This window comes from Dipodomys merriami, unplaced genomic scaffold (genome assembly GCF_024711535.1).
Source record: "Dipodomys merriami isolate MVZ:Mamm:240054 unplaced genomic scaffold, mDipMer1.0.p SCAF_21, whole genome shotgun sequence".
Taxonomy (NCBI): Eukaryota; Metazoa; Chordata; class Mammalia; order Rodentia; family Heteromyidae; genus Dipodomys; species Dipodomys merriami.
The window spans coordinates 4,841,901-4,861,627 of record NW_027203493.1 but is presented as its reverse complement, the minus strand read 5'-3'; the positions used below and the strand labels follow the sequence as shown (position 1 = coordinate 4,861,627).

Here is a 19,727-nt window from a genome sequence, read left to right as displayed (position 1 = left end):
GCAGCTTTAGCACTTGAAAATTTGTCCTTGAAATGGTGCCAAGTCACCTTCCATGGAATTGGTTACTGTGGATGACGAAGTATTGCATAATACCCCATACCATTAAATAAGGCACCCTAGACATGTCAGCCAGGGAGTGGAAGCATGCACTGTTCTTACAGTAGTTCCCTGGGATACTTTAGAGGTATACCTTTCTGGGAAACTTCTTTTGAGCAACCTGATGAAAGGTTTTGAGTTTTAATTTATTTCACAACAAAAATAAATAAATGCCACTGAAGTGTAAAAATAACTACAGGAAGGGAAACAAATGCTATATTAAAGAAATGATTAGTATCTTACAGAAATGGGATGTTTTAATGTGAAATGTAGCAGATTTTCATTTATAATTTTGGAAGAAGTTTTCTTCTGACCAACTTTTTCCCACAGTAAGTATTCTTAAGATATTAAATTTACTTGAAGATAGACACTGGAATGGGAAATTGGAGAATAAAGACAGGGGTAACATTGACCAAGAAGTATTATATTCATAACCTGACATGGAATTGTAACCCTTTTGTACAACTACATGGTAACAAAAACAATAATAATGATTGTCGGAGCCTGCTGGCAACAAAAGGGAATCCTGATTTAGGGGGTGAGGATGAAGAAGAGAGACACAAGACAAAAAATGGGGTTGTGAGGTCTGCAGCTCAAGACTGCAGCCCCGTTTATTCTTAACTTCCTCTAATATATGCTGTTAGAAATCAAGAAGTAGCATAAGGTTACTATAGTCCAGAAAAACAAGGAGGATTTAAGTTTAGTAAAAACAAAGTGCAATAAAAACAAGACAAGGTCAACTGGTTAAATGTAAAACAGACTCTGAAAACATAGCAAAACAATTCCGGGCACCTGGTGTTTTTCAAGTAAGCCAGTTCCTTGTACAGGCCTTCAAGCAAGCACAAGGGTCAAGATGACCTTTACTGTTGAGCTTTACCATCAGCTCCCTACAAATGATAATGCATAAAAGCTATTGGGTTGAAAAGCAGTAATATGTATTTTTTAGCATTTTGTATTGCTTAAATATTTTCATAAAGTGTTTACCAGATGAGAGGATGAAATGGAGAAGTTACTTTATTATTTAGGTTTCATGAATAAATTCATGTCACAATACATACCTTCATGATTAATTAGGACACACCCGAGGGTAATGAAAAAATCTTGGATTTATCATACAAACACAATTCATTTGGGAATCACTTGAGCTAAGGATCACCCTCCTTCTCAGCAGTGTCCATCAGCACACTATGAGAAGCTGGAACAGCACAAAGGTGCCCTACTTCATCCTTATGGGACTCACAGATTCTGCAGAGATGCAGCTGGCCCTCTCTGTGCTGCTTCTCCTGATTTACATGATTACTGCGTTGGGAAACCTAGGCATGATCATAATAATTTGTCTAGATCTCCAGCTTCACACCCCCATGTATTTTTTTCTCATTCACCTCTCCTTCATCGACCTCAGCTACTCAAGTGTGATCACACCTAAAACTCTGGCAGATTTACTGACTTCTACCAAGAGTATTTCCTTCCTGGGCTGTTTCACACAGTTGTATCTTTTTGTCTTGTTTGGTGGTTCTGAAATTTCTCTCCTCTCTGCAATGGCCTATGATCGCTATGTGGCTATCTGCAATCCTCTACAGTATCCTGTTATAATGTCCTCAAGACTCTGCTGGGCCCTCCTTGCTGGCTCTTACATGGTTGGCTTTGTGGACTGCTTTTTCATTGTGCTCTCTATAGTCAGATTGCCCTTCTGCAATTCCAATGTAATTCATCACTTTTTCTGTGATGTATTTCCAATTTTAGCTCTGTCCTGCCATGATTCATACACCACTCAAATTATAGTATACATTTGTGGTAGTTCTAACCTGTTACTGTCTATTATCCCAATGTCCTGGTCTTATATGTCCATTCTCTCTACTATTCTGAAAATTAAGTCCACTTCAGGAAAACAGAAAGCCTTCTCCACCTGTGCCTCCCACCTGCTGGGGGTCACCATTTTTTATGGCACAACAGCATTTACTTATTTAAAACCCAGGAAGTCCTACTCCCTGGGCAAGGATCAAGTGGCTTCTGTGTTCTACACGATTGTGATCCCCATGCTCAACCCCTTGATTTATAGTCTTAGGAACAAGGAAGTGAAAAACGCTTTCTTTCGAGTCATGCAGAAGATAAGGGGATCCTGGAAATTAAAATAACTATGATTGGAAATGTGTAAATTTTCATTTGCTTATTTACTTAAAAGTTCCTTGTTTATTCCTCAAAAAATTGAAACTCATTGATATTTTCATAATAAAATTCTATTTTGCTTATCTAAACAATTGTTTACATTTCTGAATATATTTTGTTAAAGATTCTTATTGCACTTTGTACTTATATGATATGTGCTAAGATCAATGTTTATATATATATATATATATATATGTATATATATGTATATATATGTCTGTGTGTATGTATGCGTTTCTGGGTCATATGCATGTATAGATGGTCAAAATGCTTAAAATATAGTGCATACAGTAGTTAGAATTCTTAGTGTAACCTCAATTTTTCCTTGGCACCATGGCTAACACCTACAATGTGTACTCCCATGGCTGAGATCAGAGGATTACCCTTTCAAGCCAGCCTTTGAGGACAAATCTATGAGTTGTCTCTCCAAAGAACTTGTCTTGAGTGTAAAAGCCAAGCAGGAGACAGCATTATACCCTGAGTTGAAGCCCCAGGATCAAAGTAATCTTAAGAAAGCTAAAAATAAATAAATGTGATCTTAAGAGAATAATGTAAGGATTTGACATGTAATTGTAACCTCCTCTGTATGGTATTTTCACAATAAAAAAAGGAAAAAAGATTTTAGGTGTAACTCTTTTTCTTATATCTTATTGTTATTCTTAATGTGTTATATGGAGGAGTTCCTGTTTCATAAATCAGGTAGTGCGCATATTTCTTTTTGTACAGTGTCCGCTCCTTTCCCTCTCTCTCAGTTTCCTCCCCCACAATTGCATAACTCATTTTCCACATAATATCCACTGAGTCCCATGGTTCATTTGCTTACCCTTTATTCCTCTGACCTGGCACCGCTCTTGACTACCTCAAAAGATATTCTAAAGAACAAACAAGATAAACGACAACAACAAAAAAGATAAAGTAACAAGAAGCATCACCATCTGTACCTGGACTTGTGTAATTCGTAAAACTATGTCATAATGTATTCTATGCATACTTCAATTTTAAGGAATTTTATTATGAAGAAACAAACATATGCACATTAATAGTTCCAGATGCCAGTCTTGTCTTAATAAGTAATGATTTCATAGCTGCATAACAGTTAACAAATGACAGAAAATTTAGTCATTTATTTGACTTTATAAGATTAAATTCATATTATTGCTATATGTGATCAGAAAAGCTGTGGCATGAATATGGTCTCAGTAAACAGGTGGATATAACACTCATTTTGTTAGACAGATATTGTGATCCATTTTGAAATCTTCTTGCAGTAACATATTTTATGTGGGCATGTGGTAAACAATAGAGGACTGTGTTTCCAGTGACATATTGAGTCTACTTCATTTCATTAACCCATTCCCTCGGGTTAATGGAACATAATTTAATATAACTTTTTGAATTGTTTGTTTTGCCCTTGTAATATTTTCAAGTAAGATATAAAGCAAATATTTTTTAAAAAATTCTTAATCTTTGTAGCATCCCATATGATCCGGTTTAATTGAATATTGATATTTCCCTAATTTTCAATTTTTCACTGCATATTTTAGAATTGTATTTTTTGTTTTTCTCTGATACTAAAAGTTATTTAAGTTATTTTTAAATTTTTTTCCTATGTTTTGTTGTTTCAAAGTTTATGAAAAGTACAAATTGCACAGTTTGTTTAAATGTAACCATTATCATTTTGTGAAGTAACTACAAAGCTAAGGTCTAAAATGTTTTCATAAATATTATATTTGATTTTTTCCTAAATGCCTTTTGAGTGTTAATATAACGATGCACTTGCTACACAATGAATGTCTTTGTTCAAATTTCTTTTTTTTATTAATAAGTTTTTTATTGTGAAAATGCCATACAGAGGGTTACAATTACATAAGCAAGGTAATGAGTACATTTCTTATCAAACATTGTTGCCTCCTCCTTTATTTCCCCTTACCGTCCCTTCCCATCTCCACCCCCTGAACCCCCCCCAGCCAAAGTTGTAAAGTTTGTTTTTTGATATAACATCTTGTACATCTCATTGTTACAATAGGTCCACCTGTATCCCTATTTTAATGATTTGTTTTTCCCCTTCCCCTCCACAAATTATACCAACATCAAATACAGTGAAAATGGGTTATACCGCAGGGGAGAGACATACAAAGCCACAAAGAAATCAGCTTATAAATATGTTAGAAACAATAGCAAGAAAGAAAAACCATTTGAGTCCTTATCTTGGGGTTTATTTTGCCTGACATCAACTTATCTGACCTTTTCTGCTTGTCTCAGATATATACTAGCGATTGCAAATAAGGGACACTTTGGGCCTGGCTTACTTCACTTAATATAATTTTTTCCAAGTCTTTCCATTTCCTAACAAATGGGGCAATGTCATTCTTTCTGATGAGACATAGAATTCCATTGTGTATACATACCACATTTTCTTAATCCATTCATCCGCTGAGGGGAATCTGGGTTGAGGGCTCTGGAAAAACTAAGAATCCCTGTAACATTCCTCAATACAATAACGTACTTTTATTCCCTAGAGACAAGCAGAGTAACCAGGTTCTAGAAGGAAATTATCCCTTTCCTTTTAGAAACACAGAAAAATGCTATGACAATACTCAAATCTAAATTAACGTTTCCCCAATTTTATATAAGTTCTTGACTTTTGCCATTCTCTACTTACTTTCATTAAAATGGATATTGGCAATCATTTATTAGCGTACATAAATTATTTCTGTCTTTGTTGCTGCTGTATTGTGTTTCATTGCATGGACATGCCATAATTCATTTAACCAAACTTTCAACAATTGATGCTCATATGATTTCTGGCATTTTCTAATACAAATTTCTCACTACCTAAAAAAAAAAGTAAATTAATTACATGACATCTCAACTGTCTATTTTAGCAGTTCATTATTTAATAGATTCATTTAATTTTAAACTCAAGTTTGTTACTAAATCGTTCAATTATTGTATTCTGCTACCTTCCTAATAAATTTCAAATTTATGCTTTGGTATATATCAATGTCATTTGAAAGAATTTTCACTCAATGATGTTTTTCTCACTACATGCTGTAGACTATATATTTGCTTGCATTCCTATATATTTATGTATGAAGTTGAGGAAAATAGTGATTAAGCATTTTTCATTTACTGAACTTTTCTTTTGTGTTCTCATTGGTAATGAAATAAATAGCTTTATTTTTTTACAAAAATTTACAAATAACAAAAGCTCATGGAATTGGCTTATTTCTAGTGATGTAGAATTAACATTCACAGATCAATAAACAAAATATAGTGTATTTAATCAAACATCCTCATGACTCAATTATCCCAAATGTTGTGGAAATAGCTTTTGACAAAAAAAAATCAAACTTCATTCATGATTTACAATTCAAAGAGATACAGAATCTCTGGTCACATTTTTTACTTCCTCACAATACAATACTCAAATACTTTGGCTATCATCCACATATATAGGGTTGATGAATATTAATTTTATTGTTTGGGATACCTTAAAAATACAATGTTTCTTTTTGATAGCAATTTTTAAATTTTGATTAAGTGATTACATAAGTTTCTCAAATTTCACAATATTGTGAGATAGTGATAGTTAAAGTCACAAACACATTCTAACCTTCATGGGGCAAATTGTCTTTATCGTGGTCTACAAAGTTTATGAGCTCTATGAGCTTTGACAATACACTTATTTCTTCTACATCGAATGATATCCTATTGCTTAGTGTCAGCTGTTCCCTCTTTCCCAATCATTCCCTCCCTCCAAGCTCTGCCATTGAGTTGCTTAGTTTCTTTTGATCTATGACCAGTGCAGCTGATGGGTCCTACTGTTAAATATTTTCCTGTTTCCCTTTGCTTCTGTGTCCTCCTCCTTGTTTCCCTCTGATGCGCACATATATACCATACATGTGGTCAGCATATATAACTAAAGCTGTAGATGAACATGGTCTCAATAAATAGTTGAATGTAACACTGATTTTGTGATATTGTTGGACTGAGATACTGTATGTTTTCCTGTTGAAATTCACCATCTCTGGACGTCTGGTAAACATTTGAGGACACTGTATGTAGTAACATATCAAGTCTGTTTCATCGCATAACCCAGTTCTCTCAAATTTGTAATATGCTGTAAAAATAAATTTTGAGGGCTGGGAAGGTTGCTCAGTGGTAGAGCGCTTGCCTTGCATGCATGAGCAACTGGGTTCGATTCCTCAGCACCACATAAGCAGAAAAAGCCAGTAGTAGAGCTGTGGCTCAAGTAGTAGAGCACTTGCTTTGAGAAGAGCTGAGGCAATGCACCCAGGCCCATAATTCAGGCCCCATGACCACTAAAAAAAATTGAATTAAGTGTTTAATTTGCCATCGCTGTATTTGTAAAGATATAAAGCCAATATTTAATTTAAAACTTTAGGTTTTGTGGCATCCAATAAATCCAGTTTAGCTGAACACTAAAATTTTCTTGATTTTCAGTTTTTATCAGTTTTTATATTTTGGAAGTGCTGTTTTCATTTTTCTCTGATGTTAAAGGTAGTTTTTTAAAATAGAGTACCTTTTCCTATTTTTCCTGTTTTAAAATTTGTAACAATTGCAAATCCTTTTACTATTTTTCCTGTTTTAAAATTCATAACACTTACAACTTACACAGATTTTTAAATACAGGCATTATAATTTTATAAAGTAAGTATAAAACAAAGGCCTAAAATGTTTTAATAAAATATATAACTGATTTTTTTCTAAATCCCTTGTGAGTATAACAGTATATTTACTACAAAATGAATATTTCATTCACACTCAACACTGCCAAAAAATAAAAAATAATAATAAAGTGGAAAAACCTAAATTTGTTTATTTTAGCAGTTAATTATGTAAGATTCTTATAATTTCAAGTCCTTTATTAAATATTACAGTATGTGCTATATTCAGCTACTTTCTTAATGTATTGAAAAATTTTCCCTCATCATATATCAATGTCCTTTGAAAGATTTTTCACTCAATATTGTTTTCCTTACTATGTTATATACATTTTTATATCATTACAATATATGTTTGTTTGAAGTTGAGAATAATATTGACTAAGCATTTATCATTTTCTGAAATTTTCTTTGATTGGTTGTTGGTAATAAAATGATTTACCAATTGCTGTATTCACGGAATCACGATATTTGTAGCAAGGTTGGATGAATATTCACAGATCACTACATACTATAGTGTATAAATCAAATCAACAGTCCTTATTACTCAGTTATCTCAATGGTTGTTGAGATAGCCTTTGACAAAATTCAAACTTCATTGATAATTTACAATTAAAAGAGATACACAGACTGATCACACTTTGAGTTCCTTATGAGATGTGGTAATCATCATATCTATATTGATGAATATTAGTTTTATTTTGGGGAAGTCATGCAGAAGAATAATCTGTGTCAGATGATTCAACATTCATAAAACATAGTAAGGTGACACAAAATATCATCCTGAGCTATCCTTGGTCTTAAAGTTACTTGATTGTCACATACTTTGACGCTCTATTCCTAGTCTACAAGACTAGAAACATTCTCCGTCTCTCTGTCTTTTAAAATAGCACTGCCTTCTAAAGTTCATTTGCAATCTATGTAATATTTAAGGATAGCTTCTTTACTCACACCAATAAATTGTCTCTTAAAATATTACAAAATGAACACAATTTCTTAAGGGGTATAGGTTCCATACATATTTGCAGAAAAATATATTGTATGTTCACTCAATGCAAGATTCACAAGAATCTTTTCCTTATTCTTATTGTGTTCATTTTTGAGAATCCCCTATTGGCCTCCTTATCTTGGAAAAATAATCTTTAATTAAATTTTAAGGTGCTATTATCTAATTCGTTAATAGTTAGCACTTAACAAAAATGACATTAACATTACAATATATCAAAAGAGCTCAATGGTCTTCCTCTTTGTGGTGGAGCTCCTATGTGAAAAGCTCATGCAGATTTAGCATTTGAAAATTTGTCCTTGAAAATGTGCCAAGTAACCTTCCATGGAATTGGTTACTGTGGATGACAACAGTATTGCATAATACCACAACCATTAAATGTGGCACCCTGTGTATATCCGCCTGAGAGTGAAAACACACACTGCTCCTACAGTAGCTCCTTGGGATTCTTTAGAGATATACCTTTCTGGAAAACTTCTTTTGAGTTTTAATTTATTTCACAACAAAAATAACTAAATGCAATTGAAGTGTAAAAACTACAGGAAAGGAAACAAATGTTATACTATAGCAATGTTTAGTACCTTGTAAGAATGTGATGTTTTAAACAGAGAATTAGAAAATCTGGGCTCACAATTTTAGAAGAAGTTCTCTTCTGACCAACTGTTGTTCAGAGTAAGTATCCTTAAGATGTTAGATTTACTTGAAGATAGACACTGAAATGCAAAATTTGAGAATAAATATTGGTGTAACATTGCCTGAGAAGCATTATACTCATAAAATGACTCATGAAATAACAATAACAATAATAATAAAGCCAAAAAAGTGAACTGATTTAAAATGGTAACATTTGTGCTTTAGCATTTTGTATTGTTTAAATATTTCCATAAAGCCTTTAGCAAATTGGAGGATGGTATGGAGAAATTTTTGGTTTAGCATATCTAAATGTAATTTTATACCATTATTTAGACTTCATGACTAAATTTATGTAATAATATGTAACTTTATGATTAATGATGGCACAACCTAGGGTGCTGAAAAAGTCTTGGACATTTCATATAAAGGCAATTCATTTGGGAATCACTTGAGCTAAGGATCACTCATCATTTCTCAACAGTGTCCATCAGCACACTATGAGAAGCTGGAACAGCACAAAGGTGCCCTACTTCATTCTTATGGGACTCACAGATTCTGCAGAGATGCAGCTGGCCCTCTCTGTGCTGCTTCTCCTGATTTACCTGATTACTGTGTTGGGAAACCTAGGCATGATCATGATAATTTGTCTGGATCACCAGCTTCACACCCCTATGTATTTTTTTCTCACTCACCTTTCTTTCATTGACCTCAGCTACTCAAGTGTCATCACGCCTAAAACTCTGGCAAACTTACTGACTTCTACCAAGAGGATTTCCTTCCTGGGCTGTTTCACACAGTTGTATCTTTTTTTCTTGTTTGGTGGTTCTGAAATCTCTCTCCTCTCTGCAATGGCCTATGATCGCTATGTTGCTATCTGCAATCCTCTACACTATCCTGTTATAATGTCAGCAAAACTCTGCTGTGCCCTTGTTGCTGGCACTTACATGATTGGCTTTTTGGATTCTTCTTTCAATGTGCTGTCTATAGCCAGACTGACTTTCTGCAATTCCAATGTGATTCTACACTTTTTCTGTGATGTATTTCCAATTTTAGCTCTGTCTTGCCATGATACATACACCACTCAAATTGTATTATACATTTGTGGTAGTTCTACCCTGTTACTGTCCCTTATAACAATGTCCTGGTCCTATGTGTCCATTTTGTCAAGTATTCTGAAAATTAAATCCACTTCAGGAAAGCAGAAAGCCTTCTCCACCTGTGCCTCCCACCTGCTGGGGGTCACTATTTTTTATGGCACAACAGCGTTTACTTATTTAAAACCCAGGAATTCCTACTCCCTGGGAAAGGATCAAGTGGCTTCTGTGTTTTACACAATAGTGATCCCCATGCTCAACCCACTGATTTACAGTCTTAGGAACAAGGAAGTGAAGAATGCTTTCTTTCGAGTCTTGCAGAAGATAGGGGGATACTGACAACTAAAATAACTATGATTTGAAATGTGTAAATTTTTCATTTGCTGTTTTATTTAAGATTGCCTTGGATTTTCTAAAAAAATTGAAACTCATAGTTACTTTCATAGCAAAATCTATTTTGTTTATCTAAGGATGTTTTTACCTTTCTGTGTATATGTTGTTTGAGATCCCTATTGCAATTTCAATTTTAATTTAAATTCATATAATATGATAAGACAATATATATATAAATAAATATATATATATATATATATTTGCCGGTATGTGTGTTCCTGGGTCATATGCATGTATAGATGATCAAAATGTTTAAAGTGTGATGCATACAGTACTTAGAATTCTTAGTGTAACCTCAGTTTTTCCCTGGCTAACACCTGTAATATGTACTCCTCCATAGATGAGATCAGAGGATTGCCATTTCAAGCCAGCATTTAAGGAAAAATCGATGAGTTGTCTCTCCAAAGAAATTTTCCTGAATGTAAAAGCCAAGAAGCAGGGAGCATTATAACCTGAGTTTAAGCCCCAATAAACTTAAGAAAATTATAAATAAATTAATGTAATCTTAAGGAAACATCTGTGTAGTGTAAGGATTTTAGGTGTAATACTTTTTTTAAATTGTATTGTCATTATTAATGTGCTATAATGAGGAGTTCCTGTTTCAAAAGTAATGAGCATATTTCTTTTTGTACAGTGTCAGCTCCTCCCCCATTCTCAATTTCCTCCCCACAAGTGCATAACTCACTTTCAACATAAAGTCTACTGAGTACCATGGTTCCGTTTGTTCACCCTTTAACCCTCGGATTCTGCTCCCCTCTTGACTTCCTCAAAAGACATTTTCCAGAACAAACAAGAAAAAAACAGCAACAAAACAAAAGACATGAAAGCAACAAGAATCATCACCATTTCTACCTGGACTTGTGTAATTCTTTCTTCTTTTTCAAATTTTATTTTTATTGTGAAAATAACGTACAGAGGGGTTACAATTACATGAGCAAGGTAATGAGTACATTTCTTATCAAGCATTGTTACTGTTAGGTTTTTAAAAAGAGGTATGTGAGTAAGAACTGCACCACGCACGCACGTGGTATTCAGATAAGGGGTAGGTTTATTCAGTAGACCTGCTTGGACCAGGCAAGGGTGGCACTCCACGTGGCTGGGAAAGGCCTGGGAATGAGAGAGAGCTGGGAAGAGAGGAAAGAGAGAGAAAAGAGCAGAGAGAGGGGTAAGAACAGTAGCACTCACGTGGTATTCAGGTAAGGGGTAGACCTGCTGGGACCAGGCAAGGTTGGCACTCCACGTGGCTGGGAAAGAGAGAGAGCAAGAGAGCAAGAAAAGAGCAGCAAGAGCTAGAAACGAACAGAGAGAGAAAAGGGGGAGTCTGGGCCTGGGCTAGCCCTTATGTAGGGTATGGGTGGGGAAAGGTGTGGCCACATCAAATTCAGATGTGACCTCAGTGGAAGCAGATGTGACCTCTTCCAGGTGTCCCAGTTGCCTAGGTAATGCAGGTACTGGGTGGAGACTTTGCTGCGAGGAGGGTGGAGTCTGCTCGCCGTCCAGGAGCGGACCTTACATTCCAGCCTTTTAATAATCATGAAATAGGGCGAGGATTCTCTCTGGCTACTTCCTGCTGACAAGGGGCGTCGACAATAGGGGTAAAAGGCTGGAATTTGGTCTCCTCCCAGAGAAGGCAGTGAACAGCAGCTGTCCCTTGGTTGTGTGAGTCCTTAGATGAAATCTGGAGAAGTCTCATGAGCATTGAGGGGCTGGAAAAAAAAATACTAGAGAGCAAATAAATGGCAAGAGGAAGGACTTGGGGCTGAAAATGTTGGTAGAAATGTCCCTAGTTACTTCTGACATCTGGCGACTAGGTAGAGAATTCAGGTGACAAAGGCAAGAATATAAATTCCTGTTCAGTTAATAGGTAGACAGGTATAGACATTGGATGGGTAGGCTTCTTAACTTCTACTGACCTCCTGGCTCAGGTTAATTTTGAAAGGGCAGGCACAAAGTAGCTGATGTGACATCATCTCCTCTTACTCCTTTCCACGTTCCCTTGTTCCCTAGACTGGCTGAGTCTAGGTGCTCGTTGCTGGGATGGCTTGTCCCAGTTGGTATTCAAGATTTGAACTCAAGGCCTGGGCACTGTCCCTGAGCGCTTCCGCTCAAGGCTAGCACTGAACCACTTTGAGTTATAGTACCACTAGTATTTAAGGAGGTTTGAACTCAAGGCCTGGGCACTGTCCCTGAGCACTTCTGCTCAAGGCTAGCACTCTACCACACTGAGTTATAGTACCACTTGCAGAGTTTAGCTGGGAGACGGAATCTTAGGGATTTTTTTAGCCCGAGCTGGCTTTGAACTGAAATTTTTGCCACAAAAGCCCTTTATTACTTTCAATTAAAGCAACAAGGAGATCAAGTAGAATAAGTAGAGCTTACCTGGTTCTTATCAAGAATTGCCAACAAATATTCTGAAATGACAAAACTCATTAGATGTGATGAAAATTTTAGCATAGATATGCCCAGTATTTTAGAACCATGTAGTCAGTAGTAGAATATACAACACAAAACAAAAAAGGCAAAACTCAAAACCTAAAATTTTGACAACATTTAGACATCTTTGCTAACAAAGCACATCAGATGGTTGGGCCTCAGTTACTAGGGCCTGTGAAAAGAGCAACTTGTTAGCAAGGCACCTTAGAATAGATGGAGTAGTAAACTTAGTGGAAGGTTAAGGGTCAGATGGGGCCAAACCCTTAACCCACCACGTGGCCAAGATGGCTGATTCAAGATGGCGAATTTCTGAAAGAATGCAAAGAAAGCCTGAATAGATTAAGCCTACATTGGCTAACCTTTGAGAGGGAACCTAGAGGGGGGTCCCTGGGACCCAGCCTGCGTCGCACTCTTCAAGGCACAAGCCAAAAAGTTGTAGAAAAAAGGGTAGAAAGTTGCCCATGAATGGCAGAGAGAGAGCAAAAAGCCTGAAATTAAACTTCTGACCATTTACCATTGCAGTAGCAAAAACTGTGCTTCTGAGAATGGCATAAAAATGAGGCTCTCTGGCTTTCCAGGGAGCGCGGGAGACATTTCAAAGGGGTTTCACGGCTCAGGCGTGATTCGCAGCACCCCATTAAATGAGTAGGAGAGTCAGTCAGGTGAGTGAAGGAGAGCTGACTAGGCAGAAACGGCGTCCCGACTTCCCCCAGAGCCCTCTAGAGAGAAATGGCCAAGCCCCCAAAGCCAAGCGTCCTCGGGTTCAGAGATGACCGCCTTTCAGCTAAAGGCCGTAGGAGCTCTCTGGCGTGGCGCCACGTCTGGACAGAGACTGAGTGACAGAGAGCCGTAGAGTAGTTTCACTCACCAGAGTAGAGAAGTGTGGACGTGGATGTGAAGGCAGCAATGGTATTGATGCGTTGATTCCGCCGCAGACAGACTGGTTCGCAAAAGGCCGTCAGAACTGCAGGTATTCCTCAGAGCAAAAAGGGAAGAACAAGGAAAAAAAAAAAAAAAGAAAAACGAGGGAAAAAAAAACAGAGAAATCCCAGCTATCCTGACTTTAAGCCTTTATCCGAGTCACGGCACCATTTATGTTAGTCTGCTCGCCGTCCAGGAGCGGACCTTACAGTTACCTCCTCCTTTGTTTCCCGTTCTCATCCCTTCTCATCTACCCCTGCCCTGTTACCCCCCACCTCCCGCCCGCCAAAGTTATAAAGTTCGTTTTTCGACATAATGTTGCAATGGATCCAACTGTATCCCTATTTCAACAACAACGTGTTTTTTCCCTTCCCCTCCACAAATTATACCAACATCAAATACAGTGAAAGCAGGAGTTATACTGAGGGGGAGGGACATACAAAGCAACAAAGAAATCATCTTATAAATGTTAGAAACAATTGCATGAAAGAAAAAAAAAACATTTAAATCCTTATCTTGAGGTTCATTTCACCTAACATCAACTTATCTGACCATTTCTGCTTGTCTCAGACATATACTAGTTATTGCATATAAGGGAAACCTATGTGACCTATGTTTCTTTGGGCCTGGCTTACTTCACTTAATATAATTTTTTCCAAGTTTTTCCATTTCCTAACAAATGGGGCAATGTCATTCTTTCTGATGGAGGCATAGAATTCCATTGTGTATATATAACCACATTTTCTTGATCCGTTCATCTACTTAGGGGCGTCTGGGTTGGTTTTATATCTTACTATGGTAAATAATGCTGCAATAAACATAGTAGTGCTGGTAGCTATAGTATGGTCTTGTTTGTGATCATTTGAGTAAATGCCCCAAAGTGGGATTGCTGGATCATAGGGCAGCTCTATGTGGATTGTTATATCATAATGTACTCTATGCATAACTCAATTTTAAGGAAATTTATTATGAAGAAACATACATATGCTCATTAACAGTTCCAGATGCCAGTCTTGTCTTAATAAGTGATGATTTCATAGTTAACAAATGACTGAAAATTTAGTCATTTATTCAGCTATATAAGATAAAGCCCTATTTTCTCTATATGTGATCTGAAAAGCTCTGGAATGAATATGATCTCAGTAAACCGGCAATAGTAACACTCATTTTGTCAACTTTTAGGCTGAGATTTAGTGAGGTTTCCATTTTGAAATATTCTTTCAGTAACATCTTTTCTGTGGGCATGTGGTAAACATTTGAAGACCACGTATTCAGTGTCATATCACGTATGCATTAACCCATTTCCTCGGGTTAATGGAATACACTTTAAATATAAAATCTTGAAATAAGTATTTGATTTGCCCTTGTAATATTTTTAAATAGAGATCTAAAATAAAAATAAGCCTTAAGGTTTGTAGCATGTTATAAGATGTGTTTAATTTAATACTGTTATTTCCCTAATTTTCAATTTTTCACTACATATTTTAGAATTGCATTTTTTAATTTTTCTCTGAAATTAAAAGTTAGTTTTTAAAAGTAAAATTCCTTTTCCTGTATTTTGTTGTTTTGAATTCTATAACAAGTACAAATTACACAGATTGGTTAAATCCAAATATTATCATTTTGTGAAGTAAATACAAAGATAAGGTCTAAAATATTTTAATAAAATTTTATTTGACATTTTTCCGAGTGTGAATATAATGAATATAATGATGCATTTGCTTCAAAATGTATCCCTTTGTTCAAATTCCTCACTACCAAAAAAGAAAATTAATAAAATGAACATGTCAACTTGTCTATCTTAGCAGTTAATTATTGAATATATTCTTTTAATTTCAAAACTCAAGTTCTTTTCTAAATCATTCAATATTTATTATATTCTGCTACCTTGTTGCTATATTTCAAATTTTTTCTTTGACATATATCAATGTCTTTTGAAAGAATTTTCACTCAATGATGCTTTCCTCACTACATTCTATAGACTATGTATTTGCTGCCATTCCTATATATTTTGTATGGAGTTGAGAAAAATAGTGATTAAGCATTTTTCATTTTCTGAAATTTTCTTTTGAGTTGTCATTGGTAATGAAATACTTTACATATGATTTTTACAAATATTTGCAAATAACTACAAAATTCATGAAATTGGCTTATTTTTAGCAATGTAGGATTAACATTCACAGGTCAATATACACAATATAGCATATTTATCCTGAAAGTTGTGGAGATAGCGTTTAACAAAACTCAAACTTCAATCATGATTTAAAATAGAAACGGATACAGAACCTCTCTGATCACACTTTGATTTCCTTATGATACAATACTCAAATAAATTTTTTGGCCATCATAAGCATATATATGGTTAATGAATATAAATATTATTGTTTGGGATACCTTAAAAATGACAACTTTTTAATAAAAGCTGTGGATGAACATGGTCTCAGTAAACAGTCAATGTAACACTGATTTTGTGATTTTGTTGGACGAGGATACCATATATTTCCCTGTTGAAATCAACCTTCTGTAGGCATCTGGTAAACATTTGAGGGCCATGTATCTAGAAACATATCAAGTCTGCTTCATTGCATAACCTCTTCTCTCAATGTGGTAACATAGTTTAAAAATCACATTTGAATTAAGTGTTTGATTTGCCATTGTTGGAATTGCAAATAGAGATTTAAAGCCAATATTTAATTCAAAACTTTAGGTTTTGTGGCATCCAATAAATTCCAGTTTAGTTAAACACTAAATTTTCCTTGATTTTCAGCTTTTATCTGTATCTTTTGGAATTGCTATTTTCATTTTTTTCTCTAATATTAAAATATATTTTTTACAAGTAGAGTTCCTTTTCCTATTTTTCTTGTTTTAAAATTTATAACAATTACAAATCCTTTTCCTATTTTTCTTGTTTTAAGATTCAAAACACAAATTACACAGATTTTAAATAAAGCCATTATAATTTTATAAAGTAACTACAAAACTAAGGTCTAAAATGTTTTAATATATATATATATATATATATAAAGTAGAACTGAATTTTTTCTTAATGCCTTGTGAGTATAACTATATACTTACTACAAACTGAATTGCTTCATTCACACTACACACTGCCAATAAATTTAAAAAAATTAGTAAGTACAAAACCTCAATTTGTCTATTTTAGCAGTTAATTATTTAAGATTTTTATAATTTCAAGTTCTTTATTAAATATTTCCATATATACTATATTGAGCTACTTTCTTAATGTATTTGGAAATTTTCCTTCATCATTTGAAAGATTTTTCACTTAATATTATTTTCCTTACTATGCTATATACAATATATTTTTTATCATTACAATATATTTATGTACGATGTTGAGAATAATATTTACTAAGCATTTATCTTTTTCTGGAATATTCTTTGATTGCTTGTTGGTAATAAAATGATTTACCAATTGCTATATTCATGGAATCACGATATTTCTAACAAGGTTGGATGAATATTCACAGATCACTACATACTATAGTGTATAAATCAAATCAACAATCATTATTACCAATTATCTCAATGGTGATGGAGAAAGCCTTTGATAAAATTCAACTTTATTTATAATTTAAATTTAAAATAGATCCAAAGCCTATGATCACACTTTGATTTCCTTAGGATAAAATAATCTAAGAAGCTCTTTGGCCATCATCACATCTATAAGATTGATGAATATTAGTTGGGAAATAGTGCAGAAGATCAATTTGTGTCAGGTGATTTGACATTTACCAAGCATAGTCAAGTGACACAGGAAATCACCCTAAGCTATGCTTGGTCTTAAAGTTACTTGCTTGTCACATACTTTGATGCTGGATTCCTGGTCTCCAAGACTAGAAACATTCTCTGTGTTCTAAAACAGCACTGCCTTCCAAAAGTTCATTAGTATCTATGTAATACTTAAGGATAGCTTCATACTAACAACAATAAATTATGTCTTAAAATATTAGGAAATAAGTACACTTTCTTAGGGGAATAGTTTGCATACATATTTAAAGAAAAATTAATTTTATGATCACTCAATGCAAGATTCACAGGAATTGTTCCTTATTCTTCAACTATTTCAGTGTTATTATCTAACTCATTATTAATTAGCACTTAGCAAAAAGTGACATTATAAAAGCAATGCATCAAAAGAGATCAGCTGATTTTCCTCTTTATTGTGGAGCTCCTCTGTGAAAAGCTCATGCAGATTTAGCACTTGAAAATTTGTCCTGAAATTGTGCCAAGTAACTTTCCTTGGAACTGCTTGCTGTGGATGAAAAAGCATTGCTTAACAACAGAACCCATTAAATATGGCACCCTGGACCCATCAGGCAGGGAGTAGAAGTACACACTGCTCTTACAGTAGTTCCTTGGGATCCTTTAGAGATATACTTTTCTTGGAAACTTCTTTTGAGCAGCCTGATGAAGGTTTCTGAGTCTTAATTTATTTCAAAACAAAAATAAATAAATGTAATTGAAGTGTAAAAACTACAGGAAAGAAAACAAACGTTATACTACAGCAATGTTTACAGTAATGAGATGTTTTAAATGGAGAATTAGAAAATTTTGGCTTACAATTTTGGAAGAAGTTTTCTTCGGACCAATTCTTGTTCAGAGTAAGTATTAAGATGTTAAACTTGAAGATAGACACTGGAAATTGGAGAACAAATATAGGGATAATGTTGACCAAGAAGCATTATACTCATAATAGGACTTAAGGAATTCTAACCCTTTAGTACAAATACATAGCAACAATAACAATAATAATAAAGCCATACAAACTTATCTGATTGAAAAATAGTAATATGTTGGCTTTAGCATTTTGTATTGCTTAAATATTTCTATCAAGGCTATAGAAAATTAGAAGATGAAGTGAAGAAAGTTAATTTTAGCTTTAACATACTGAAATGTAAGTTTATATCATTATTTAGACTTCATGACTAAATTTATGTCATAATAAATAACTTTATGATTATTGATGGCACAACCTAGGGTACTGAAAAAAAATCTGGGACCTTTCAAATGAAGTCAATTCATTTGGGAATCACTTGAGCTAAGGATGCCCCCTCCTTTCTCAGCAGTGTCCATCAGCACACTATGAGAAGCTGGAACAACACAAAGGTGCCCTACTTCATCCTTATGGGACTCACAGATTCTGCAGAGATGCAGCTGGCCCTCTCTGTGCTGCTTCTCCTGATTTACCTGATTACTGTGTTGGGAAACCTAGGCATGATCATGATAATTTGTCTAGATCTCCAGCTTCACACCCCCATGTATTTTTTTCTCACTCACCTATCTTTCATTGACCTCAGCTACTCAAGTGTCATCACACCTAAAACTCTGGCAGATTTACTGACTTCTACCAAGAGTATTTCCTTCCTGGGCTGTTTCACACAGTTGTACCTTTTTGTCCTGTTTGGTGGTTCTGAAATCTCTCTCCTCTCTGCAATGGCCTATGATCGCTATGTGGCTATCTGCAATCCTCTACAGTATCCTGTTATAATGTCCTCAAGAGTCTGCTGGGCCCTCCTTGCTGGCTCTTACATGATTGGCTTTGTGGATTGTTCTTTCACTGTGCTCTCTATAGTCAGGTTGCCCTTTTGCAATTCCAATGTTATTCTACACTTTTTCTGTGATGTATTTCCAATTTTAGCTCTGTCCTGCCATGATACATACATCACTCAATTTGTAGTATACATTTGTGGTGGTTTTACCCTGGTCCTGTCCCTTATCACAATGTCCTGGTCCTATGTGTCCATTCTCTCTACCATTCTGAAAATTAAGTCCACTTCAGGAAAACAGAAAGCGTTTTCCACCTGTGCCTCCCACCTGCTGGGTGTCACAATTTTTTATGGCACAACAACGTTTACTTATTTAAAACCCAGGAAGTCCTACTCCCTGGGCAAGGATCAGGTGGCTTCTGTGTTTTACACAATTGTGATCCCCATGCTCAACCCACTCATTTATAGTCTTAGGAACAAGGAAGTGAAGAATGCTTTCTTTCGAGTCATGCAGAAGAGAGGGGAATCCTGTCAACTAAAATAACTATGATTTGAAATGTGTAAGTTTTTCATTTGCTGACTTGCTTAAGATTTCCTAGTTTTTCTCAAAAAAATTGAAACTCAATGATACTTTCTTAGTAAAATCTATTTTGTTTATATGAACAAATTTTTACCTTTCTGTGTATACGTTGTTAGAGATTGCCATTGCAATTATAACTCATATAGTATGTGATAAGAGTATATGTATATGCATATATATATATATATTTGTCACTGTGTGTGTGTT

At 34.9% G+C, this 19,727-nt stretch overlaps 3 protein-coding genes across 3 annotated transcripts; all 3 read left to right on the top strand.

The window, feature by feature from the left end:
• The first annotated feature begins 1,283 nt into the window (after nucleotides 1-1,283).
• Nucleotides 1,284-2,231, top strand: LOC138833625 (olfactory receptor 8H1-like). The gene has a single exon (XM_070031907.1). It carries the CDS (start codon nucleotides 1,284-1,286, stop codon nucleotides 2,229-2,231), a length of 948 nt encoding a protein of 315 aa, XP_069888008.1.
• A 6,855-nt stretch (nucleotides 2,232-9,086) lies between these two features.
• On the top strand, nucleotides 9,087-10,022 carry LOC138834162 (olfactory receptor 8H1-like). The gene has a single exon (XM_070032918.1). It carries the CDS (start codon nucleotides 9,087-9,089, stop codon nucleotides 10,020-10,022), a length of 936 nt encoding a protein of 311 aa, XP_069889019.1.
• An 8,514-nt stretch (nucleotides 10,023-18,536) lies between these two features.
• Nucleotides 18,537-19,484, top strand: LOC138833624 (olfactory receptor 8H1-like). The gene has a single exon (XM_070031906.1). It carries the CDS (start codon nucleotides 18,537-18,539, stop codon nucleotides 19,482-19,484), a length of 948 nt encoding a protein of 315 aa, XP_069888007.1.
• Nucleotides 19,485-19,727: the final 243 nt, after the last annotated feature.